Genomic DNA, 27643 nt, shown 5'->3' with positions numbered 1-27643 from the left:
GCCTGTTAATTTTCTTTAAAATATGCTGAACTGCAAGCATTTTCTGATGAAAGGTATTTCCCCAAGCAGTTTCAGGTCTGGTTTTAAACCAAAGTTTCCCAACAGAAGGCTGCCTCCTTCCTTCCTCCTGGAGATGAAGCACAGGGCCTTCTTACCTTGTTTCCAGGGGCACAGATGGCTTCGTTTCAGGGGCTTCTGTTTTTCAATAGCATTGCCCATTCTAAAGCCAGAGGATCACAGGGCCCTTCCAAGCCCAGGTGTCTTTGTTGAACAGCGAATACGGACCAAGTCACTAGCTGGAAGGGGATTCATCTCTCAGACATCCCAATCACCCAGCGGTGAGCCCTGGTAAATCCTCACAAGAAAAACCTGAACTCTACTCTGGAAGGTCCTTGCCTCTGCCTTTCAAACTCCCTTCACTCCCAGGAAGGAAATCAGAATAAAAGGCTTGTTATCGCCCTGGCGGTGGGTCTCGGTACCGTCTGTACTAGGAAGCTCTTCCTCCGCCCTCCTTTGACAGTCTGTTACTCATTGGCACAGCAGCCTCAGATTAATTTCCAAACACTTTGGACACTGCTTTTCTTTCCGGGAGGAGTGGGAAATGAGATGATCAAAAAACTGAAAGTTAAAAATAGACCAATTTGGGGGGGTGCCACAAGAAACTTTTTTTTTTTTTTTTTTGCGGTACGCGGGCCTCTCACTGTTGTGGCCTCTCCCGCTGCGGAGCACAGGCTCCGGACATGCAGGCTCAGCGGCCATGGCTCACGGGCCCAGCCGCTCGGCGGCATGTGGGATCCTCCCGGACTGGGGCACAAACCCGTGTCCCCTGCATCGGCAGGCGGACTCTCAACCACTGCGCCACCAGGGAAGCCCAAGAAACATTTTCACAGAGACCCTAACATCACACCTTCTATTTAAGGATTCTGGCCCTCAGACCAGTGTGCATCCGGTGACAAGTTCCATCAGAGAGAAAACAAGCTGACTTCATTAATCCTGTGTTTCCAAGGGAAAAACAAACAAACATCAAAATGCAAACTGCACTTTAGTTTCCAAAGAAGAAAAGACCTCAGAGGACAAGCAGCTAGGAGTTTGTAACCTCAAGCTCCAATCTTACACTCTATTTTGGAATTAATTTTTCTGGAGAAAATGTGGCACCACCTAAATTCTGAACAACAGGTTTCCTGGAAGAAAGAAGGGCATGAAATCATATGCTTTCTGGTAAAAACAAAGAAAATGGCAAGGTACGTGGAAAGATTTCATTGATTTAGATACCAGAGTTTGAGGGTAGAAAAGCTCTTAAAGAATCCCTGGAGCACATGCAGTGGGTGAGACTGGCTGCAGGACCAACCACCTGGGTTCAAATTCTGCCTCTGCCAACAGGGCATAGTTTTCTCAGTTTTCTCATCTGTTCATTGGGCATAATGCCAGTAGTCCCACCTCCCCGGCTGCAATGGTTAGGGGAAAACACTGACTGAAACTGCCCGGCCCTGGCCAGGCAAAGACAGAAACAATGTGCATAAGCTATTTTACCACAGGAGATCCTGGTAAGGAACAGGGAACTAACAAGCTACCACCAACCAGAAGAACAGGGGAAAGGTCAAAAGGAGAGAGAAGAGACGCCAGTCCACATGTCCTACCAACCTCCCAGAATCCTCCTCGCTGGAATCCATCTTGGCTGAGTGGTTGCACGTGCCACCAGAAAGGACCCTCAGTCAGAATGATTGGTCAGAGACAACCCGGAAACTCACCCCATCACCATAAACCCCGAGACTGCGAGCCACGTGGCAGAGCAGTCTTCCTGGGCTCCCTTACCCTGCTGCTCTCCGCCCAGGCGCCCCTTCCCAATAAAGTCCCTTGCTTTGTCAGCACATGTGTCTCCTCGGACAGTTCATTTCCGAGTGTTAGACAAGAGCTCAGTCTCGGGCCCTGGAAGGGGTCCCCCTTCCTGCAACATAATGAGGATCAAATAAAAGGGACACTTAGGAATCCCTTGGTAAATCGTTATCACCAACACTGTAATACTGTTTGACTGTGAAACTGTATTAGCTCAGATGGCCGATATCTGGCTTCAGACAATTTAGCCAAAGGCACATAATCACAGTGAATTTCGTTCTATTGGGGTTGGAGGGTACAAGGTGGGAGCCAGAGTAAAATTTAAAGACAGTATTCCAAAAAAGACCCACAGAACCAAAGAAATGGAGTTCGAGAGGCACTAAATGCACTAGTGCTCCAACTGTTCAGTGTGCTCTGTTACCACTCCCAGGGCCACGGCCAGCGTGCTGCACCAGCCACTGCCCATTCTGAGGGAAACAGAAATAATCCTGCCAATGTGTGCAAAATGAATGAAGCCAAATCCAAATCTCTACAAGATCTTAAGGTTTCCTATTTGATCTACCAACACAGAAATCATTTTTACAAAATCACAGCCTGAGATTCCAAACTTCTTAAAGCAAACAGCACGGGTCCGTTTCACTCCTCCAATGACAGGCAGGAAAGAGAGCAAATGCTTCAGTGAAGGCCACGGCCAACCCCGCTTCCCTCACACCGTACGATGAACTCACCTTCCAATCAAACTGCAACCACAAACTGCAAAAGAGCAAAGGCTCGCACCCCAACCGCGCCAGAGGGGGCCGCTGAAACCTAAGAGCTGGTAAAAGACAATCCAAGTTCAGCACCCACCCCAACTCCATCAGCAAACACCCCACCCTTTCGGCGCACTCTGAAGAGACTTCCGTTTCCTTCCAAAAACCGTAACAATTTTCCTTAGGCAAGTCTGCAATGCCAGATATTATATCTGACCTCATTTCTTCCAGAAGACATTTAGTTCAAAATATCTACAAAAGCATAATAGATCAAAAAGGCTCTACTTTTGAACCTGCATCTTAATGTCTCTTTTCACCTAAAGAAAGTTTTAACTTGTCAAATGCTCTGCACACGATGCCACCCAGCACCAGAATACCCACGCACAGTAGGTGCTTAATAACTACTGAACAAATGGGCAGACAGATGAAGGAATAAACAAATGGATGAACAAAGGAAGGCTCCCCGCCCCCCTCCCCCCCGCAAACACACCCTACAATGTGTTAACCGGAGTTTTTTTTTTTAATAAATTTATTTATTTTTATTTTATTTTTGGCTGCGTTGGGTCTTCGTCGCTGTGCGTGGGCTTTCTCTAGTTGCGGCGAGTGGGGGCTACTCTTCGTTGTGGTGCGCGGGCTTCTCATCGCGGTGGCTTCTTTTGTTGCAGAGCACGGGGTCTAGGCTCAAGGGCTTCAGTAGTTGTGGCACGTGGGCTCAGTAGTTGTGGCTCACGGGCTCTAGAGCGCAGACTCAGTAGTTGTGATGCACGGGCTTAGTTGCTCCGCGGCATGTGGGATCTTCCCGGACCAGGGATCGAACCCGTGTTCCCTGCATTGGCAGGCGGATTCTTCACCACTGCACCACCAGGGAAGCCCAAACGGAGTTTCTAATCCATAAATGAACTCTCCTTCCTGCAAGCGCCAGAGGTGTGGGCCCGGCCGAGTGCTGTTTCATCCACCTTCCCCACCCCTCAGCTCAGGCAAAGTCCCCAACCTGGAGTTTCATCCGTATCTTTTTTATCCCCACTAGTCTGTAAAGCCTTTGAAGTCAGGGACTGGGTTTGGGTCAGTTCCCCATGTGCCTCCGTGCACACAGAACAACAGGTCACCAGGGAAACCTGGGCTCAAGGCCGACGCTGCCATTTCTCAGCTAGGGGCTGCCACATTCTAACAGCTAATTTTCTGATGAACCTTCCAAACAAACTAGAAATTTCCTTGAGAGCAGCTCTGAAGTGAGGACCCCGTGGTTAAACTGCCTCTAGGGTAACCACGGCCTCCCAAAATGATTCTGTGTGAACTGGATGGGGGCTGGGGGTTGGGGAAGATAAATCGAATCACCTATTTTTAAGAATTCCTCCCTAATTCTCATCTCAGAAAAAGTGTCTTCCAGAGTTGTCCCCAAGGGTGAATATGCTCACCATCCAAGATGGGCAAGTGACCCATCCAGTCCACACCTTAGGGAGACAACATGGGACTCAAACAGATGAGACGAATCAAAAGTGAAAGACCACCAGAAGTGGAAAGCTCACCGCATGGCCAGCATCACGTGTCTCCACGTCCTGCGCAAATCCTCCGAGGGTGCTGTGGGTACATGGACTGCTTTCAGTCAGACCGCGTGTTACCAAGTTACTCCTGAGGTATTACTACTGCAAGCCCCAAATCACGGACTCACAGAAGGGTAGGGCCTAAGGACACAGACCGACAAAATCATCTCCTCCTAAGAGCCTGGGGCAGGGCAGGGCGGGGGTCAAGGCTACACACTCAGTGAGAGAGCCAGATCCAGCCCAAGAGTTTTAATTTTTGGCCGGGAAACCTCCTACCTCTTCCTCCTGACCAGAGGGACAAGGCGGTGGAGGAGTGGAAAGTGCTGGCTCTGGAGGAGAGCTGAGCCAGTTTGAATCTTTATGTGGGCACTTTCCATCAGGGCGACAGGAACTTCACCTCCTGGACCTGATTTTTTCACCTCTGTAAAGTAGGTACTAATATGCTGCCTACTTCATAGGCAGTCTAAAGCTTAAATAAGATGTTTTAAAGGTGCTTGGCACACTTAAAGAATAGTTACCATTGCTGGGTTTTTTTCTTTTTAATTTCATTATCTATGAACATCCAGCTTCAGAGACAATACATTAAAGAAAAATTATTTACCGTCACAGAGATTTTTTTGTTTTTTTAAATATCCCAGTAAGATCCATTGCAACATTCTGATAAATAACTCATTCCCTTAGCGCAAATAAAATAATATTTCACTTCCAAACACTTGTATCATCAGAATACTTTTTTGATTATGGAATGCAAGCGACATAAACCAAGGAGGTAACACTGTGGTTACTGAAGTTTGAAACATTTTACAGAGTCCTGTGCTCAATGCAAGATGCAACTGGATTCAGAAGAAACCTGCGTCAGGGCGTCCTGCAAGGCACTGCTCACTGCTCAGAAGGGGAAGGCCAGTGATCGCCGTAGTGCGCACCTTCACCACCTCCTCCCCAACCCGCCCCCAGGTGTGCCGGCAGGAGATGGAAGCTGGGCTCTGGAGCCGGTGCCCAGTAGCTGACATGAAGCTTTGTGCACGGAATTTGTGTGCTGGGAGGAAAGTCTGATGTTGGTCACTTCCCCTCCAGAGAAAAATACAACAATACAAGGAAGCACCAAGCACTGTGGGAATGTTCCAAAGTGGGAGTTCCAGCTCAGTCCAGAGTATAAACAAAGGGCAATGACCAGCCTGGAGGTCAGGCCAGCAGAGCACTGAGGCAAAAAGTCTGGGAGCCAGTCTTCTGGGTGCCCTAGTCCCTGCTTTGAAGTGACATTCCTGCCCAGCGCTGCGGAAATCACTGAAGGCGAAGGCACATCTCGAGTACTGCATCACAGGAAACACAGACCGGGGTTCTCTTACGACACTCTTGCACACTCACATATCAGTCTCAGAATGCCATGGCCTGAGTGGCCTCAGATTCATCCGACAAATGCCGACGTGGAGTTTAGGGAGAATCAAACAACATGAGCAAAGAATCACTTAGTTACCACTGTAATCAGTGCTGAGAAGTTCCGGGAGGGGAACATGTCTAGCAGGGCAACCTAATCTAATCTGGGAGGTCAGGGAAGGGTGAGACTCAAAGGATGAGCAGGAGCTGACCAAGCAAATGGGTGAAAAGCATTCTGGGCAGGAGCAGCATGTGCAAAGGCCCTGTGCAGCTGGAGGTATGAGAAAGGGGGAGGTGGATGCGGGTCAGAGGCAGCAGAGCCTTAGAGGTCCAGGGTTTCATCTCATGGGCTTCAGGGGGCACCTAAAGTGTTGACCAAATCACGTGTGTTCATTTTTCTGGGAAGAGAAGTCCATGGCTTTCATTACAGTCTCAAAGAGTTCCAAAAGGTTAAGATCCACAGCGCTAGTCCAACCCTCTCGTTCCAAAGCAAGGAAACTGAGGTTCCTCATTCTGAGGGAAAGACATTTCCCCACGGTTTCACAGACAGCCAGAGAACCCTAATCACTGGTTCCCAGTCTGGTGTTTTTCCACAGCTCGCGGGCTGCCTTACTTCTGGCAGGGGTGTGTCAACAACAACAAAGTACTAATCCTCACTGAATATTGATACTGTATCGCACACAAGGCTACTTTGTTTCTGTCCAGGCAGGCCCAGAACTGACACTCTACAGAATGAACTGTAAAGTCTGCCAGTCCATCTTTCTTGGGGTGTGACCTAACCTGCAAAATACAGGGGGCAGAACCTCCAATTCCAAGGCACCCCCATGAGAAAGCTTCTGGGTTTTTCAGGGACCCTGGCAGACGATGCTGGTTCACTAAAGGAAGGGCAATTAAGGCAGAGTCCTCGCTGCTAAATCAGCATCCAGACTTTTAAAGAAGAAGCTGCTTATTTGTTGTTCTTTCTAAAGTCAGGACTGGGGACTTCCCTGGTGGCACAGTGGTTACAAATCTACTTGCCGATGCAGGGGACACAGGTTCGAGCCCTGGTCCGGGAGGATTCCACATGCCACAGAGCAACTAAGCCCGTGCGCCACAACTACTAAGCCTGTGATCTGGCGCTCGTGAGCCGCAACTATTGAAGCTCACGTGCCGCAACTACTGAAGCCCACGCGCCTAGACCCCGTGCTCTGCAACAAGAGAAGCCACCGCAATGAGAAGCCCGCACACCGCAACGAAGAGCAGCCCCCGCTCGCCGCAACTAGAGAAAGCCCGCGTGCAGCGATGAAGACCCAACGCAGCTATACATACATACATACATACATAAAGTCAGGACTGGGCCAGGAACTAGCCTGCAGGATATGAAAGGGAGAAAGCCCACACCCTCAATTTTATTAATTCCACCTGGAATTGAGAGAAAGGAACTATTTTTTTTAAGTGAACAAAAATAGTAATTTTCTCCTCTGCCACTTATTTCGTACTATTTTGAACACTCGGGGAAAAGTCTAAATATGTGTGGAGAACATTTCTTAAGCTCTTGATGCTTCCTGGAATACCCCAAGGAGGAAGTCAAGTGCCCAGACGGCCATTTGAGGCCTTTGGGAATCCAGCCCCTGAACTATGTTTCCCCCCTCCATCTCCCACATCCCCACTCAGGGGCCTTTACTTTGGCTAAAGACTCAGTACCCTGTGTGAACCTGCTCCTGCCTGCACTGAATCCCACCTCCTTCCTCCCCAGCAAAGCAGATGAAACCTAAGAGTCAACATCCAACAGACTCTCAATGGGCAACCATCAAGGGGGACGCACATTCTCTGCTTTGCCTGGAACATGACAGGGTCAGAAGAGGCAACGCCCTCATTGGGGAAAGGCTCCCACCACCTTCCACTAGCCCACTACGCCCCCAGGGTCTGTGGCCTCCTGCCCTTTACAGCACCCTACTTGCAGCGGCGGTCTTCTACCTTGACTAAGAGGCCTCTACGTGGGGCGGGGCCGGCGTGGGAGTCGCAGCAGTGCCCTCTGGCTAGCGCTCTCCAGGCTTCTAAAGATGCACAGCCTTCTCCACTACGAAGCTGAGCCCACACCCAACAAGAATCTGTGAGTTCCACCCGTGTGCCTTCTGAGCTCTGGTGAAACAGCAGCTGACAAGGAGCTTACCTCCTAATGAGAGATCATAAAAAAGAAGCAAATAAGTGCTATATTAAAAAAAAAAAAGCAAAGGCAGGGTTAGGGGACAGTGAGGGGGTAATGTGATGGGAGTACTACTTTGGACCCCCGTGGCTAGAGGAGGCTGCTCGGGGTGACACACGAACAGAGAGCCGAAAGGAGTTAGGGAGCAAACGCACCCCGAAGGGCAGCTCACGTTTCCCGAGACTCAGGACCTAAGTGCTTCCTGTGCGTGAACTCATAAGGACCCCACCATTGGCTCCATTTTCTCCATGAGGAAGATTTTTAAGAGGAAGAGGCGTGAGGGACTTCCCCAAGGTCACATAACCAGCAAGCGGCTTCTGACCACAGGCTCTCGGCGGCCATTAACCCCAATGCCCGGGGTGGGGGGTGGGGGGGGTGACGAGGCAGAGCGAAGAGCAAGAGCAGGTTCTGAGGCAGGAGTATGCTTGGTATCTTCCAAGAACACTCGAAGGAAAAGCTCAAAAACCCGAGCGTCTGGGACAGAGCAGCAAGGGACAGTGGCACGAGCGAGCCAGGCGCCAGAGTACAGGGTGCCCCACGCAGGCCGTGCTTAAGGACTTTGGATTTTATTCACAGTGTAAAGGGAAGCCACGGGACAATCCTGATCAGGCCTGATCTGATCTAATTTACGCTCTGGCTGTTGAATGAAGGAAGAAGACTAGACAGCTGTGAGGTGAAGTGGGAACCAAGAGGCCAGTTAGGCGGGCACCACGGCGGTACAGGGAGAGACGGCGGTGGCCTGGAGCCTGAGTCAGCAGAGGAGCTGGCAAGAGGGACCAGAGGCGGATGTATCTGAAGTAAACCCAAGAGGATCTGCTGATGGATCAGATACGGGCTATGAGCGAGGAGTCGGGAGGACTCCAAGATTTCTGAGCCTGAACAACTAGGTCAAAAATGGCATTATTTACCGTCATGCGCACCCAGGGAGGAGCCAGTTGGGCAGGAGGTAAGGCGGTGAACCAATAGCCCTGGTTTAGGCACATCAAGTCTGACGCTTACAAGACATCCGAGTGGCGATGTTAAGTGGGCAGTCTGCAGTTCAGGGAAGAGATGGGGTCTGGACACATACACTTGGGAATGACCAGTATTTAGATGGCATTTAGACATGGGACTAGATTGCGTAGGAAGAGACTGGAGGACTCAGCCCTAGGATAGTCCAAAATTGAGAGTCTGGAAGAGCAGAGGATACAGAAAAGGAGGGCTGAGATGGATGTGTCTACGTGCTACCAGAACACTTACACATTAAGACAATTCAGAAGAAGCTTGTAAACATTTACCACAATGTTTTTGTTTTTGTTTTTTTGCAGTACGCAGGCCTCTCACTGTTGTGGCCTCTCCCGCTGCGGAGCACAGGCTCAGCGGCCATGGCTCACGGGCCCAGCCGCTCCGCGGCATGCGGGATCTTCCCGGACTGGGGCACGAACCCGTGTCCCCTGCATCGGCAGGTGGACTCTCAACCACTGCGCCACCAGGGAAGCCCTACCACAATGTTTTTAAAGTACTGACTTTAAACATAATTTAAATTTTAGAGTTCGGTTCTTGAGTCCTAGATACTTAGTTTTAAATTGTCTTGCTAATCATGACGACTAATATATCAAACCAATGAATTAGCTAATATCCCAAGGAAAAATATACATTTAGTGTGGTATTCATCAAAGAGTTTTCTTCCCAGCTGCCAATCTCCTGGCCATTTTCTTGTCAGAGCTAATTAGATTGCTGTTTTTTACCTCACAAAGCTGCTGACAAAAGCAGGTACTAGAAGTAGAAGAACTGTGAACATCGTCATTCTCTTGCTGTTCACCTGTGCTTGTATTATTAGAATCTTCTTCAATCTGTGGTGTCTTTGCCACTTATCCATTTAAAAAAGGGTTTGTTTCAGTACCAGGCAATGGTTCAACCCAGCTCTTCCACATGCCAACTGGGCAAGTCATATAAACCTCAGTTTTCTCATCTGTAAAATGAAGCCACTATCACCTCCCTGCAGTGCTGTTGAGGCATTAAATATATTCAGCACAGCTCCTGGCATCAATGCATGTAAGTTGTTTTTTATACCCCTCCTCCCCCTCCAAGAGCACCTTTTCAGGTCGAATCCCTAGGAGCTCTTCCGTTCCTCTCCATACTTAACTTTAAGCAGTGATTCCAAAGGGTGCCCCCCCCCCAAACACCTACCCCACCAGGAACATCGACATCATCTGGGAACTTGTTAGAAATGCCAATTCTCAGCCCAACTCCAGACCTACTAGAGTAGAAACCGGGGGTTGGAGCACAGCAGCCTCCAGGTGCTAAAGTCTGAGACCTACTGGAGAAGGCAGGTGGCATTCTGGGACACCCAGCAGGTCCTCAGGACAGGGACCACCTGACCCAGACAATCCTGTCATCAATACCTGCTAATATAACAGGCTGCAAGCTGCCAATCTGTTATAAACACAAAGCTTCCTACCCTTCTGGCTGTTTTCTTTAAATATCAACTATATCACTTGAATAAAAATAAAAACTTCTTACAAAAATTCAATCCCTACCCTCCTTTCTATAGCAAGAGGGAAAAGAAAATCTCTAACTTAACCCAGATTACTGTTCCTATATAATTATTATATAATTATATATGTTTATATATATTATTATATATAAGTAATAATATATATTATTATATGTTATATACTACACATTTGTATATATAATTAGTATATAATTATGTAATTATTTTTCCAATTCTCTTGACACGAACACTAAGATCCTTTCCATCCATTCCAAAGAATATGAATTTAAGATCTGGTTAATCTAATTTTTCTCATAAGGAAAACATGCTCTGGTTGTTTTATGTACACGTTTATTGTTTTTATAAACCAAACTGTCCCAGATTTTGATGCTTCCCTGAGTTGAGTGATTGGAACATACGAAGTGGCAGATGCCCACTGGGAGAAGGGCACAAAAACCGAGTTCAGCTGGCCCTCCTGTGGACTCCATGGGACTGGCCCCGCCTTGGAATAGGCCATATTTCTGAAATAGTTCTCTCACTGCAAAAGCAAGACCCTCTCCAACACAAATGTGTGGAACTCAGTAGCTGTAAATGATTCCTCCCTCAGTGTTTTCCCATCCAAACCAGGACACTTTTGAGAGTGACAGGGACGGCGCTATTAATAATTATGCCAGGACAGCAGGTGTAAGCCGGGATGTGTGATCATTACCCCATCTGTCATGTCTGCATGAGCCCAGTGATCCTCAAAGTAATTTTCCTCTGGTGTCCAGACACCTAACTGTGAGGCTAGATGAGAGCTACATTTATAAGCAAAACTCTAGAGTCTGACTCTTCAATCAAAGGCTAGACCTCGCCTAGAGGGGAGACCTGGACAGTCACAGTGAGCTCCATGAGAGCAGCCTGGCTCATTTATCACTGTGTCCCCAGCATCTACCTTCACGAACTAAAGACAGCAGCTGCTCAAGAAAGCAGCTGAAAGAATGAAGCAATGCTTCCTGTTGTATTTCCTTGATTCTAAAATGTATACTTCTTCACAGTTTAACTTTTAAAATCAGGATATGTTGTTTTATAATCAACTCTGCTAATGTATTTTATTTTTCTTTGTTTCCTGAGAAGTGTTACTATATCACTAAAATGTCTTACATGTGTTGGTGCCAGAGTATCAAAAAACACGGCGACTGCCTATCATCGCAGATTCACGGAGATGTGTTAATGATACTCATGGGACCAGAGACCTTATTGTGACAATCTCGAGGCGACAATTCCCAAATGGAGGCACCATTCCATCTAACAGAGTTTCCTGGCCTTAAAACTGTCAGAGAAAAGCCTTGATCTTGCTTCCATAGATCGTCCTCTCTCTTCCCCTCCCCCAAGCCAGTGATACCTTCTCATGAATGTGGCCAGCAGCCTGGAATCCTGCCGAACAGTGCTAGAGTGAATGCCATCTGTGCTGTCCACCCAGAGTAAGTGCCAACAATGGTACCCAGGCAGTCTCAGATGGAAGCCACTGAGAGGCTTGTGAGGGTCTTTACTAAGAGCTGACATGCACTGAGCACCCACTGTGTGCCAGGCTACAGCACCCCCAGGCTCTGGAGCTCAACGAGACGTTGAGGTCCCTGGACTTCTCTTCCACTCCTGGCAACCTTCTACTCAGACGAATAAAGGACGGGAACCAAAGGTTGCCAGAGGGCAGCACTGGACAAGTCCCCTCTGTCAGGGTCCTTGAGGAGCCCAGCACAGCTGAGAAGTGCCACATCCAGTGGGGAGGGGATCCACCCTGGCTTAAAAGCTTCCCGCCCCACAGGAGCCCACGTCTCATAATCTCACAGGCTCCCTCAAGAAGCACGCCCAGGGACTTCACTGGTGGCGCAGTGGCCAAGAGTCTGCCTGCCAATGCAGGGGACACAGGTTCGAGCCCTGGTCCGGGATGATCCCACATGCCACGGAGCAACTAAGCCCGTGCGCTGCAACTACTGAAGCCCATGCGCCTAGAGCTCACGAGCCACAACTACCGAGCCCGCATGCCACAACTACCGAAGCCCGCACGCCTAGAGCCCACAAGCCACAACTACTGAGCCCACGTGCCTAGAGCCCGTGCTCCACAACAAGAGAAGCCACCACCACCGAAATGAGAAGCCCACGTGCCACAATGAAGAGTAGCCCCCGCCCACTGCAACTAGAGAAAACCCATGCGCAGCAAGGAAGACCCAACGCAGCCAAAAAAGAAGCACACCCAGTTACGAGAGCCACTGCACTCAGGGAGCCCAGGGTGTTGCGTCCCACCAAGTGTTTATCGTTCACCTAGAGGTCCTCCCAGCCCAGACGTAATTAATTAAACCAGAGGTCATTTTTACCATAAGCACTGCTCCCTAGTAATACACTTGGTTTATGCCATCACTTTTTAAATGTTTTAATATAACTTATTATAAGACATTTAAGATTAAATAACTATTGCACAAATACTCAAAAATAATTGGTATCCACAGCATTTTTTTAACAAACTGTGGTAAAATGTACCACCTTAACCATTTTTAAGTGTTACCACAGTTCAGCGGTAATAAGTACATTCACGCTGTCATGCTACCACCCAGTCACAGGAGGGCAGGAGGTGAGTGGCAGGCGAGCAAACCTTCACCCGCCGTTCTCCGTCACTCACGTGACCGCCCGAACCATCCCCGCCCCCCACCCTGGTGGGAAAACTGGCTTCCACAAAACCTGTCCCTGGTGCCAAACAGGTTGGGGATTTCTGAGGTCACAGGACTCTTTTTGTCCTGTAAAACTGAATTTAAACATTAATTAAATGTTAAACAATAATTCCCCATTCTCCCTTCTCCCAGCCCCTGGCAACCACCATTCCACTTACTTTGTCTCTGTGATTCGATTACTCTTGGGTATCTCACACAAGTGGAAGCATATACGATATTTGTCCTTTTGTGTCTGACTTCTTCCACTTAGCATCACGTCCTCAAGGTTCATCCATGCTGAAATGTGTGTCAGAATGTCCTTCCTTTTAAGGCTGGATAATGTTTCATTGTGTGTACATACCACACTGTTGTTTATCCATCATCTGACAATGGGTACCTTTTGGCTATTGTGTGACTAATGCTGCTATGAAACTGCATATACAAATATCTTTTTGAGTCGCTTCTTTCATTTCTTTTGGGTATATACTCAGAAGGAGAACTGCTGAATCATATGGTGATTCTATTTTTAATTTTTTGAAGAACTGCCACTGTTTTCCATAATGGCTGCAACACTTTACGTTCTCACCAACAATGCACAAGGATTCCGATTTCTACACATCCTTGCCAACACTTGTTATTGTCTGATGTTTTGAAAGCAGACATCCTAATGGGTGTGAGGTGGTATCTCACTGTGGTTTTGATGTGCATACCACTAATGGTTAGTGATGCTGAGCATCTTTTCATGTGTTTATTGGCCGTTTGCATATCTTTGGAGATGTCTACTCAAGTTTTTTAATTGAGTTGTTTGATTTTTTTGTTGGTCAAATGCCATCTTTATTTCTAGGAAACAGAGCTAGTTAACCAAAGTCAAATTCTATGCAGATAAACAATGATTATATCCATACAATGGAATACTACTCAGCTATAAAAAGCAATAAACTACTCATAAAAACAATAACTTCATGAATCTCAAAGTCAGTATGCTGAGTAAAAGAAGCCAATTCCCAAAAGTTACATGCTATATGATATTCTGGAAAAGACAAAACTATAGGGATGGAAAACAGATCAATGGTTGCCAGGTGCCAGAGGTGGAGGAAGGGTTTGACAACAAAGGGTCAGCAAAAAGTCCCCCCCCCCCCCACGCCGGGGTGATGGAATTGTTCTCAATCCTGACTGTGGTAGTGGTTACACAAATCTACACATGAGTTAAAACTCAAGAGACCTGTACACCCAGAAAAGGGTCAGTTTTACTACATGTAAAATTTTAAGACATTCTCACGCAGAAGGGGAAAGGGTTCTCCTTTTAACCACACAGGCATTATGCTAAGCAGCTTACAAGCATCATCTCATGGAATCCTTACAAAACTTCAGAAATGTATAAATATTGACGGTCACTTGAGCCCAGGTCTGACTGAACTAGGAGAAACTAAGACTTGAGCCCAGGTCTGACTGAACTAGGAGAAACTAAGTCCTGATTATTCAGATACCCAAGATTCCATTCGATCTTTCCAAGACCTGGGGTGTGTGTAAATTATTATCTGTCATACAGTAGGAGGAATTTAGTGTTGGTAGAACCACATCCACACATAATCTTTCTCCCTGCGGATGGGGTCCACAGGGCTTCTATCATATCCTTAGCAGCACTTAGGATCTTAAGAAGCTCAAGAACCACTGTTCCCGCTCAAGGTCCAGGGAGGGGCTGTGGCCTTCCCCAGAGGACACAGCACATCTGCGACAGTGCCAGGCCAGAAGGGAAGACACTCAGGCTGGTTCTCTCTCCATCATCCAAAAAAATGCCACAGTTCCAAGCATTCCTGGTGACAGTGACTTCATATGTTCCCCGAGATGATTTTAGTCTACACAACTTGCCCAGTAGCAGGTGCATTTCACTACCAAGCTGGGACCAGTACTTTGGCCTCCCTGCAACACAGGCCTGAAACGGAGCCCAGGTTCCTAGTCCAATTCCTATCTTGGTCAAATACAAAAACATTCTACAGTCTTGCACATTTAGGGTAAGTAACAGACAGCTCCCCATAAACAGAATAAAACAAGGATAGCTCATGCGGGAAAGCATGCTTTTGATCTGCACCTTTGGTTTTCTGATGGCCTCAGAGAATCAGTATTTGCGAGGTACTCCTGACAAGCTGAGGCAGAGCTCACATTGGTGTGGCTATGGTAATTAAATGAGAGGCCCGGGACGAGTGACTGAAGTGAGTGAAAAGGGTTGACTGGGCTTTGGTCTCTCTGCAAATAGCTGTGTGCTTTGAGCTGGACGAACTGACAAAACTGCAAGCAGACTACACACATTTACTTTCACTTATCAGAAAGGCCCAAGAGAGCACAGGTTAAGGAAGACTCAGAACAATACACTAGAATTTCTGCATTTATCTTAACTGTGAAAATTAATCAAGGAAGGGGACTACAGGGTATGAAACCACCCCACTTGACACGTTCAATGCAATTTGTAAGTTACCTGTACACAAGGCCCTTGAATGGCTTGTGTGTTTTACCTGTCACAAAACAAAAGCAACATCTCGTGATAATTTCACATTCAGTGTTGAACAAAGATGGTTTAGTGGACCCTGAGAGTCACCCCTACAAGGAGAAACTGAGGTGGTGTCTCTAGGGATGGAGCAAAAGCCTACCTGCTGGTGACCATGCTCAGCCCTGCTCTGGCTCTGAGATAAGCCACTGCCCACAAGCACAGGCCCGTTCCTTTCAGACAGACTTACAAAAGTATATAATCAGGACTTTTCCTCCATCTGCTGCACGTGCTGGGGCCACGTGTGTAGCTGAAATGAAATGCCATCAACTCTTCCCATAAATTATCTCTTTGGAGGTTTATTACTTAGTCCTAAAAACCTATTCCCTGGAATTCAACTTGAGAGACAGAGAGATGGACAGACAGACAGACAGACACCCTGCAAGGAAATACCTCAATAGCTAGAGACCGCCCCTTCTTCTGTGAGTGCTGAGGTCCGAACTTCACTTATCATATGACCATTTTAAAGGAAACGGTAATTTTAGAGCAGAAGGGGACATGAGGTAGAAACAAAAGCTAATGTTTATTGTGTCAAGACTCTGCTAACATGCTTTATTGTACATCACCTCGTTGAATCCTCTCTCAACACCATAAGGTAGGCACTGTTATAATTTTTTTCCATTTTACAGATAAGGAACTGAGGCTCAGACATGCAAAGCAACTTGCCCAGGATTCCACCGTTCCACGGGAGAGCTGGGATCCAAAACTACAGCTTTAGGACTCAGTCGAAGCTCCCCATCCCTGCTCCATGAGTCCACCCTCTCATTTCACAGATGGGGAGACTGAGGGCTCAGAGGGACTGATCCAGGCCCTGCTGCAGACCCAGGGGCCATGAAGCAGGTCTCCTGACCTCCAGCCCAGGCTCATGCTGCCTCTAACATGGATGAGTGTTAAGAAAAGTATGAAACCCTAGATCGAAAGTCTCCTGCACACAGCACATGCGGTGGCCAGGTTCTCAACTGCCTAAGGGCACAGATGCCTCCAAACTTCTCAGTACCCCCACTGCCTTGGAGGGCTGCTGGACACTTGGTGAGCATTCAGCCAATGCTGCATGGATGAAGAGGTGTCGGGTGCATGTATGGATGGGTGAGTGTGTAGGTGGGTGGACAGAGCTATGTCTACTAAGGGCTACTTCTCACTGGTTTACATCCAAAGTAGAGTCCCTTGCAATGTTTTCAGCAAATGCACTTTTTAAGCCACCTCTATAATGGAAAAAGCAGGAGCTGCTTCATAAATCTGTAGGCAGATGTGAAGCCACCTTAACAGTCCTGCAGAGAGGCTGGAAAGCCCCAGGGGAATCCCAGAGCAGGTTCCAACCAAAGACAATGACAGTGCCTTCCAGCCAGTCTCCCTGTGGCTCTGTGGTAGAAGAGCAGCAGACCCCAGATCCAGACTCTCAGGGGGACCAGGGGAGCACACACGAAGGCAGGGAAGAGAAGGGATGAAGGAAACCCAGGTTCCCCAATCAGTTCTACCTCTCACTCAACTTGCCACCTGCCTCCCTTTCTTCAGCTGTCAAATGGCACAATACTTGCCATTTCTCTCTTTATAACAACAGACCTAATTAAATCATAAAGTATCACAAGGTAAAACTCTGAGAGACTTCCCTGGTGGTCCAGTGATAAAAAATCTGCCATACAGAGCAGGGGATGCGGGTTCGATCTCTGGTCTGGGAACTAAGATCCCACATGCCACGGGGCAACTAAACCCATGCGCGACACAACTCCTGAGCTCGCCCGCCTCAACTAGAGCTCGCGTGCCACAGACTACGGAGTCCACGTGCCCTGGAGCCTGTGCACCACAACTAGAGAAGAGAAAACCCGCACTCCACAACTAGAGAGAAGCCTGTGTGCTGCAACGAAGGGCCCGCGTGCTGCAACTAAGACCCGATGCAGACAAAAATAAATTAAGTAAATAATAAAATAAATCTTTAAAAAAGAAGACGACTCCCACTCCCAATGCAGGGGGCCCAGGTTCGATCCCTGGTCCAGGAACTAGATCCTGCTGCAGCCAAATAAATTAATTTTAAAAAACTAAAAAATAAAAAGGTAAAACTCCCAAGGACATAGGAAGTACTCAACAATCGTAAGCAGTCACCCTTCTCATCTGGGAAAAATGCTGTTACTCTAATACCTTTTAATAACAAAACAAACAGACAAACAAAACTGAAAACAAGAGCAAAAAAACTGATGCCTATAATAGTGTTTTGAAAGCTACAAAGGATCATGTAAGTTTTACCATGATGATGAATAGTTACATGCCCTGCAACACTAGTGTCAGTAAAAACCAACAAAACAGCCCTAACACACACCACCCTTTATACTGCAGACTAGACTCACGAAGAATCAGCATTAGAAAGGGCTTAGAAATGGGTTTGTCCCCCCCACCCACCCACCGCATCGGGTTACAACAGAGGCACCAGAGGCTCAGAAAGATTAAGCAATTTGCCCAAGGTCACCCAGCAAGAAGCAGGGCTTCCTGGCCCCCTGAGAGCTGGAGCAGGATAGCCAGGGGACGAACGTCATCTCAAGCATCCCCTCCAACATTATCAGGTGGCCCTTTCAGTGTAGCAGCCACCTCAGTGATGGAGAAGTCCCTGGAAATGTGGACACTCATTTTGAGCCAAGTCACAAAAGCCAAGAGAACAATGTCCAATGAATGTCATCACAGCCAATGAAAATATGGATAAATGGGACATAATCAAATGGGCTTTAGTCCTGTCGTGGCCCCAACTTGGTATGACCACAGGCAAATCTCAGCTATTTTGGATCTCAGGATCCCACGCACAAAAGAAAAGCTCTGTGTCAGAGTTTTGTCCTCTGTAGAAGGAGAACGTAACAGTACCTTTCTCCTGTTGTGAGGACTGAAGGAGACCATGTGTGTAAAATGCACAGAACAGAGCCTGGTACCAGCACGTGGTAAGGGCTTAATGAATGTTAGCTACTACTCGTATTTGTATTTATTATTGAAAGGAGAGGTTGAGAGCAGCTAAATCCATGACCCATGCATAACCATCATCTATTTATTCACAGTCACTTGAAGGAGAGAGGGCACACGTGATCATCCAGACCCAGCAAATAAATACAACCATTGTTTGCAAGCCAGAGGTTTTGTTTGTTTTTCTGTTTGCTTGTTTTGGGCCAACTAAGTGGCTATGCGGCGCCATCTCATTCCACTGGACTTCTGCTGTCCTGTCTTCTCATTCCATGTCCACACCTCCCTTCTTCCAAAGGCTACAAGCACCGTACTTCTGCTCAGGGGGACCATGGGCTGCTCCCATCCTTAACAGCACAGTGTGCGTCCAGTCAAGTCCACACCAAATGCCTGAACTCCGCCCTTTTGTGACCGGCCCAGGAGGCACCACACACCATCCTGGGTTTGACAGCTCCATTTCGTCTACACTGTAAAAGCAAGGTAGAGTTTCCTGATCATGAAACTTAATTTGCAGTAAAATGACTGTGTGGAGCCAGCAAGCCAATGAAAAGCAAAGGAGAAAGAGGATCTTTAAGGGACCAATGGGAACGGAGGGTCTGAGCTGTTACAACATAGTAACAGTATTTTAGGAAGACGCAGTCCAGACTGCAGGACAGGACAGGTTCAGAGAACTATCGTCTATCTTCCAAACCACAGCCTGGAAAAGAAAAGTGGGGAGAAAGAGGAATTGTGACCATCTGATGCCAGATTTCTAATCCATTTAGGTAAGTCTCTCCACTGCATCTTCACTCACAAAGAGGAAGAAGTGGCAAGAGAAACTCTGCTTACGGAAAGGGGGCGCCAGCAGAACACCAACAGCCTGCCTTTCCAGCCCCTCGAAGACAGCATGTCCTGTACAACCACCCATAAACAGAGAGCTGACAGTGCAGGGAGCTGGCCCGAAATAACTCTCAGAGGCCAAATGAAAAAAGTAACAAGTACGGACAGGGCCTCCCATCATGGCGCCGGTCACACTGGCAGGCAGAGCAGAGCTGGCATGTGCTGTGGTTTGTAAATGAAAGGCAAAATCACAACTGCTCGACGCGAATGAGCACTGCCTAAGAGTACTTCGCTCCTGTGCACCCCCAGAACCACGCAGAGTCACCACAAACGGGAGCTCCAGACCATCTGGGCTGCACGAGCCTCTGCCTCTCATCACTCCCTAGAGCTCTCCCCACAGAGTGTTTTGGGAATTTCATCTCAGCCCCCTCATCAATTTTCGGAAGAACACACCAGAACACTGATCAATGTATATGGTTAACAAAGAACGCCAACTAAATGCATACCCTTATCAGAGTATTGGTCCTACTAACTTACCAAGAAACATCTCAATTGGCAATTCAAAACCCAGAAGAAGCTCCATTTAAAGTTGATTTTGAGACTTGGAATCAGAAACCTAAGTTCATTCTTTAACAACATGAACTAAATTCACTAGTAAATAGTTTCTGAGCACCTACTACGTTGTAGGTACAGTGATGGCAACCCCGTGGTGGACCAGACGGGCACACTCCCTCGAGGGGCTAATGGTCTATTTAAGACTGTATTTGTTGATTTTTAACTTGAGGAAAGGAAACTGGGGCTTTGGTTTCTGAATGAGCTAAACAATATCGTTCTATCCAAAGGGTTTATCTGGGGTCTTCGCACGGAATTCACTATCTGCTAGAAGAAGAGAAGGCACGAAGAGCCTAAAGGAAGGCGGATTTGGAAGAGGAGGCTGAGTGCATCCAGGAAGTGGGTCTTCACACTGTGCTGGTGGAGGATCCAAGGAGGGGCCTCAGGGGCCACAGCTGAGCGGTAAGGACTTGCTGTGTCCAAAGTGCTCCCCACTGACGGTTGGTTAAGAGCTTTCCTATTTGTTATAAAAGGCTTGATGCTTTAAGACAAAACAAGAAAGCACTAATTTTAGATTCTCCCTCTCCCCGCTTCATGGCACTGATGGAGAAAATGAGACCCAGAAAAGGGAACGAATCTCCCAGGGTCACAATTGCGTAAATGGTCTAAAACAAATGACCACAAACTAAGATGACAGATGCCTTAATAATTCACAAACTGTTTTTGTTTGTTTGTTTCTTTTTAAATCATAGAACAGCCTCTGGGGCAAGGTGGATGACAAGTCAGAGGAACACCTGTCCCGGCAGCCAGGCGCCCAGTCGGGGCCGCGTGGGTGCGGTAGCGGAGCGGCCGGCCAGGCCGCTACTCCTTCCAGCGCGTCATCTTATTATGGCAACGGGAACACACTCAGCTGGACTGAGGTGAGCCCCAGCCGGCCCTGTGCTCAAGGCACTCTCCAATCCGGGCTGGTTTGGGAGACGATTTTTCTGCAAACTCATCCATGACTCATCTTTACAGGCCTCCTATCAGGTCTGCTGGCTACAAGGAATCCCATTCAAACCACCTCTGCCAACAGCTGCTCAGGAGACCAGGAAACACTGGGGTTGCTGCGGCTGCTTTTTTAAGACATATTTAGCCTGCACCTGTGCTATTTTAATCTCCTTACATTACTGCTGGTGATATTAGTATCATACACAGCCTAAAGACTGCATTTGGCCTACCCTAATTTAACAGAGATTTTTTTTTTTTGGTAACACCAGAAAAGAAACTTAGAAACATGAACAGTAATTAGGATAAAGTTACTGTGTCTCCAGCAACATGGGAAGCTCTAAGCAGTGCTCTGGAAAAGGGCTGGCGGAGTTGGAGCAGAGGTGGGTGCCCCGCTGCCTCGCACCGCACCAGAGCGGTGTGACCCTGGGCAAATCACCAACCTTCCCCAGGCCTGAACTGCCCTCAGGGTAAAACAGGGATAACTGGCCCTGCTCTAGTCCTCAGGACTTGTTTTAGGGATCAACTGAAATGACGTCATCTGTCAATGCACTCCAGGCGGAAACTATAGAAACTGCACAAATATTCAAGACCGTCTTGATGTTACCAGTGGATGGAGAGCCCAGGAGGACCAGGCTCCTGCTGGCTCCGGGCCACCGCAAGGCAGCACAGTGTTTGCCAACGAGGAGGGTGGAGGGTCGCAGTAAGTGCCACAGGAGTGAGGGAATGAATGACTAGCAGGTGCCATAAGAATGTTGTATTTATTGATTGGATACATTTTGAGCACAAAGACTGATAATTGTGGGGGAAAAAAAGGAAGTGTAAAATTTGAGAGGAGTTTAAAATTGATCAAAATACAGTAACCGCTGATCTACAAGGACTCTTTCCTAGGCCAAAAATGTGCAGCCTCGTGTGACAGACTGCACTTGTACTTTTTATCTGTTCTGAGAAAATACATAATGACAAAAAGTTACTATGACAGCAGACAGTGTGAATTTTTCATTTTAATTTATAATGAAAGCATCTTCACACATTTGAAATACACAGCACCTGAGCCTGAGACACCGTATTTATTCAGTCCTTGGGCAGGGCACTGGCTGAGCCTGCTGCCACTTCAGCAGCCCCTCAGAGTAGCCTGAGGCCACAGGGGGCCTAGAGAGTGGCCAGAGGGTTCGGTAATTGATGAAACTCCTAGACAGACTCCCAGTGGTCTGCTGGAAATACACAGCAGGGAAAGAACCCCCCCAAACAAACAAATAGAAAAACCTGCGTAATTTATATCTTCATGACATCTGCTTTTGTTGTCTGCCCCAGTTGGACGGTATGGCCCAGGAAGCACAAATCTTTCTTGTATCCCAAACACTAGAAACTCTGGGCCTTTGGGAGGTTCTGGAAAAACTGTTTGATAAATGAACTGAGGAATGAGCACCTGAGACTCTAATGAGTACAACCGGTGAAACTGAGGCCACCTTCTTCCCTACGCCCCCTGCTGCACCCAGCTAACGGCTCACCTGAAAATCTCAGCCCCTCACAGAGGCAGCTCCCACCGTGAGTCTGATGGGATGCCCCCAGCACTCCCCACACTGCCAGAGGTAAGGGCCTGTGTGGCGGCATGACGCCCGCCGAGTTCACCGCTGGCTCCCAGAGCCTTGCACAGCACCGGACAGCAGGAGCTCGATCAGTGCCAAGCAAGGGGATCAAAGAATGAATCCATGAAGGAATGGGGCAAAGACTTCAAAGTCCAGGTAAAAAGCAAACAAACACCAAACACGAGTGATTTCTGCAAGGAGAGGGATGCAAACTCAAACGTCAACAGTCCAAGTGGGAAGCAGGAATCAGTGCTGGGGCTGGCAGGAGGAGTGGGAGGTCCCCGCCACAGTGGCCTCGTAGGAACAAGCACCCAGGGTTACTAGAGCTGCTCATTTTCCAAAAGAACCAGAAACCTGAGCTTTGTGAGTCATTTCCTGATTGTTAAATACTGACCATCAATTCTTTCTTTTTTCTCCAAGAACATGTATGGATCACACACAACACATCTATTGCCTGAACCCAGCCCACAGCCACCAGTCTGTCACCTCTGTTCACCAGGCAAGAGAGGTGTTTCAGCTCCAGAAGCATTAAGGCTTCAATTCCCTCCACTTAGTGCATTTACTGGGAGTAAGCATGAGCACACTGAGACCCACCATAACTGCGTACACGCCAGAACCAGGTTCACTGGTCCCCCAAAGTGGCCTCAGCACTGCACACATCTCCCGCCAGTGTGGGTCCTCCAGAGCAAGTCCGTCTTCGTTCCCAGGGAAGCGCCTCTTCTCCTTGCCAGGCCTGCCCGAAAGCTCACCCCGGGAGCTCCCTAATGTGTCTGGCTCCACTCACTCCCCGCCTCCCCATTATCTCTGGAAGACACCAAGGAGCCTCCCCCTCCACTCCAGCATTCTTCCTGGCCTTCCAAATTCAACCCTTCTCCACCAAGCCTAACTGGACTGGCCCAACCGGCTAGCAAGCTGATCCTGTGCCACCCTCTGGAACCCAGACTGTCTTCATCCCCCACTGGGCCCAGAGCAGATAACCGAAGACAGCCAATCTGGTCCCTACAGAAGGGTAGGCCCTCCTAGGAGGGCAGTATGTATGACACCCCCATCCCAGGCAGGCACTGCTCAGTAAGTAAACAGGTTGCAAAGCAGCACGACAGATTCAAAAAGATCTCCCCCAGAGGCTGAAGAGGCTGCGGCTCACAAGAGGTATCAGGTGGGAAGGATGGGCAAGAGTCTAGAGCTGTAAGGGATGCACTAAGTTTTCTTTTACACTCAAAAAACCTGGGCTCCCTTAAGCCCAGAAGTGAAAGCACTGGTCCTATTATCAGAGAGAAGAGATTGTGAACACATGTAAGCAACTCTTCTGCTCAAGTCAACAGAAAATAGCGAAACCTGACAACAATGAGCACTGACTGGGTGTCAGGCTCTATAACTTCCCAAAGACTGCTCACCTGCTAACAGGAGGCGCCACTTCACCTAAGGACCCTTCCTTCCTTCAAGAAACACTTTGCGGGTGACTTCACAGTAGGTCCATTTAGAAAACTCCAACAGAAACCGAATGGGAAATCTCATCAAAACGCAAAGTTGAAAGCCACCCACAATGACCAGCAGAAACCACTGAGAAGGTGTACGCCTCATTCCAGAGTGTCCCAGGCTTCCTTGACAGTTGTGTGTGAATCACAGCAGAAGACCTTACACTAGAAGGACAGACCTCCCGCTAGCTCCACGTGACGTGCCATCTCTGGTCTTGCCAACCTCAGCACTTTCAGCTCAGCCGCCTCCCACCACATGCCTCTTCCTCCTGAGACTTCCACAGCCCCTGCTTGGCCTCTTCCCCCACCTCCAAGTGGGGCACACTCGCCCTCCTCCAGAGCCTTCCCCATGCCCTCAGCGGACAGGCCACCCCTCACCTGTGCCCACGGGCCCCGCCTCCTGCTGCTCCACAGTTCCCGAGGCCTGAGCCCAGGGGTGATGCTGGGGCCAGCTCTCCCACCCACAGACAAGCTTCTCCGAAGGCAGGCACCCCTGGCTTCTGCATCTGCTACAGCCCCCGGCAGATGGAGGTGCCCAGGGATAACCTGGGCCAAAAAGAACTGGCCTCAGGCCTCCTTTCTCCAGGGAGTAGAGGATGCACGTGACAGCTCATCTGAGAGGGCTGAGCTGTGGAAAGCAGCCCGTGGGGTGGCAGGTGCTTTTCACTGTGCTCTTTTGGCTTTTCGTGATTTACAAATTTTTCAATTATCCTTATAATTAGACAAAACCCTGTTAATGCTACTTTGAAAATAAACCAGCCAAGTTTCCCATCAATACGATTCAGAGACACGACGCATCCTGAGAAACACTGCACACGTTAACCAGAGGTATTTCTGGAACGGCATGTGTGCTGGGAGGAAACTCCTGGTCACTGGACACGGCCCTGGGCCTGAAGAACAGTGACAGAAACACCCAAGAAGCAGCACCTGAAGCCAAGGGCCCTGCCCCCAAGGAGGGCACCCAGGCTTCCACTCAGAGAGCAGGGCATCAGGGCCCGGCCCGCTGTCCTCTGGCTGGGCGGCCTACGAGAAGCCATTGAGCCCCCAACCCTGTCAAAACCGGGACCACGTTCTCTGTCACAGAGAATCTACGAAGATTTAATAAGACATACGTTTAAGGTGCTCAGCACAGAGCCGGATACACAGAAAACCCTCAAAGAAGGCGACGAAAATTTCCTTCCTGTGCTCAAGCCACAGCCTGCAAGTTACACGGCCGGCTCGGTCCACTTCCGAGGCGCCTCTCCGAAAAGTGTCCTGGTTCAACCTGGGAAACCAGCAACTTCCAAAATCAGTGTAACCTTCCCCCTATCCATCCCCCTAAGCTCCCACCTTCCATAGCTTGGCTGCCAAGCTTGGCTGCCAAGGTACCAAGTTATGACAACCAGTGATGTCCCCGCTAGGGAGCCCAGGACCGCCCGCCTCCCTCACCTGCGACTCAAGGATGCGCCCTGCAAGGTGTCGCTAATTAAGCTCTGGGCCTCAGATGCACGGGCCGAGTAGAATCTTTGGAGACTCTTATTGCCCGTCTGAGCAAAACCCAGCTAACCGGAAGGCGAGGCTCCGAGATTTCTAAGGAGCACACAAAGGGATGGGGTTGGCATCAAGACTTCTAACCCACCCCCAACCCAACCGGCTCCCCACAAGCCCCGCTTCCAGGGCTCAGCTTGATACCAGAGGAGAGCTCCCCCGCGCCCTGAAAACGCCCAGACACATCCTGCCCACTTCCTTTGAAGCCTCCGAAGTGGATACTTCTGGTTAAATATAAACTCGAGGCTCATCAGAAATGACACATTTTATGGCTCTGCTCTGTTCACTGAAAGACGACCGCCCGCCGCCGGGCCACTCGGGCACGCGGCCGCGGTCCCTGCCCCGTCCCCGGTCCCATCCGTTGTCTCAAAGTTCACACCGCGGGCCGAGCAGCGGGCACCTACCGGCCCGGCCGCGGGGCCCTGCGCCGGCACCCCGGCCCCCGCCGGCCGTGCGCCCCGGGGAGCGCCGCGCGGCCCGGCCCGCCGCCCGCCCGAGACGCGCCCCGGCAGGCCCGGCGGCGCTTTCACTTCTGCTCCCGGCGCGGCAACGGGCCCGCGCCCCCCGGGAGCCCGGCCGCCCGGCCGCCCGCCCCGCGCCGGCCGCGCGCCTCACCTGCTTTCTCGATCTTGCCGGACATTTCCGGGCTGCGCCGGAGGCCGAGGCCGCCGCTCATCGGGCCCGCGCCGGGCCGCTGCGGGGCCACAGGCCGGCGCGGCCGCCGCTCGCCTCGGCCCTGGCTCGCCGCGCCTCAGACCCGCGCCGGCATGGCGGGCTCCGCGGGCCACGGCCTGTGCGCTCGGCCAGCGGCGCCCCCGCCCGCCCGGGGCCGCCGCCGCTCCCGCCGCCAGCCGCCGCCGCTCCGCCTCCTCCGCTCCCGCCGTCGCCGCCGCCGCCGCCGCCGCCGCCGCTTCCCCGGGCCCGCGAGCCGGCCGCAGCACCGCGCCGCCGCCGCCGCCGCCGCCGCCGCCGCCCGCCCCCTGGCCTCGGCCGCGGCCAGAGCGCCACCTGCCGGGCGGCTGCCGCGCCGCCGCGAGCTCAGCGCCCCCTGCCGGCCCGGAGTCTCCAAGCCAGGGCGAGGGACCCACCCCCTCGACCCCACCCCCCACAACCGGCCTGCACCTGGGACTCAGCGTCCCCCGCCGCGCGGAGCCTCCACGCCAAGGCCCGGAGTTGGACACCACCCCAGACTCAGCCTCCTCTGCCGTGGAACCCGAGTCTCCAGCTCAAAGCCTGAGTCTGATCCCAACCAGGACTCAGCTTGCCCTGCTGGCTGAAAGCCAGCCACTGAGACTCCCCTGAGACTCAGCCACCTCCCCTGTCCCCCGGCTGCTGGCCTGTAGTCTCCATACCATGGCTTGGGACTGACACCCCAATCCAGGGTTCAGTGCCCTCCCCTGCCCAGAGCCTGGCATGCCCCCTGACAACTTGGAACACAGAGCTCCCACCCAAACCCTAGCCTCCATGCCAGGCCTATGACTGACGCCACCCAGGATTCAGAGCCCCTTGATGGGCCATAGTTCATGGCAAGGCCTGGGACCAATCCCCGCTCCGTCCCTCCATCTGGGTCTCGGCAGCCCCTGCTGCTGAGTCACCTGGCCAGTGCTCCCTGCCCTCCCAGAGGCTCCAGGCCGGGGACTGACCTGACCTGTCCCCTTACCTGAGACTCAGCAGCCCCTGACGGCAGGAGCCACCTGGCCAGGTCTGGGCCAGACTCCCCTGCAGGTTCAGTGTCCCCAGAGGCCCAGAGTCTCCCTGCCAACGTCTGGGTCCAACCCATTAGGACACAGCGACCCCTGCCTGCTCTACTCTTTTGACCCCCAAATGGGGACCAGGCTATCCTCCAGCCTGGGTCTCAGCTGTGGGCCTTTTCTAGCATGGTGACGAGTTCAGAAAAAGTCATTGGTTTAAGAATCAAAGATCCTACTTAGGGCTAGGCACTGTGTGAGATGCTATAGGTCCTACAAAAATGTGCATGATCGATTCTTCCCTCCAAAGAGTTTGCAACTGGGGAGTCAAAGTTAAATCATATAATGCAAGTATAAATAACAACAAATTTTAGTAACACAAGGGATGTTCACATCCTGCCCCCTGCTCGCTATTCTTGGCCCAAGATGGAGTGCAAAGAAGTAACACAAAACAAATTCGGTTTTCCCTCCTGTTTCCCTCAGATAAATAATCTGGTGATGGGAACAGGGTTTGGAAGAGGTGGAGGGAGAAGGAAAGGTAATTGACGTTGCAGAGATTCCCGTTCGCATCTGCCGGCACACTCTGGCGGGCCCGCTGATTCTGTAACTGAGAGCTGGCCCTGGGTGGCGGCCAAATTTCCAGAGTCCTCAGTTCCAGCTCTCTAGGGGTCAAAGGCAAAGCCAAAGA

At 50.0% G+C, this 27643-nt stretch overlaps 1 protein-coding gene across 2 annotated transcripts in view; it reads right to left on the bottom strand.

The window, feature by feature from the left end:
• The window catches only part of RAPGEF1 (Rap guanine nucleotide exchange factor 1), a 139366-nt gene extending 113254 nt beyond the window's left edge, over positions 1–26112 (bottom strand). For both annotated transcript variants that reach the window (XM_082842491.1, XM_082842492.1), the window contains exon 1: positions 25883–26112. In XM_082842491.1, the coding sequence (XP_082698617.1) occupies positions 25883–25943 (61 nt within the window). In that variant the 5' untranslated portion in view covers positions 25944–26112. The remainder of the gene's footprint in view (positions 1–25882) is intronic.
• Between the last annotated feature and the right edge of the window lie 1531 nt (positions 26113–27643).

The sequence above is a fragment of the Leucopleurus acutus genome, assembly GCF_964270905.1.
Source record: "Leucopleurus acutus genome assembly, chromosome: 7".
Lineage (NCBI taxonomy): Eukaryota > Metazoa > Chordata > Mammalia > Artiodactyla > Delphinidae > Leucopleurus > Leucopleurus acutus.
This window is presented reverse-complemented; position numbering and strand designations above follow the sequence as displayed.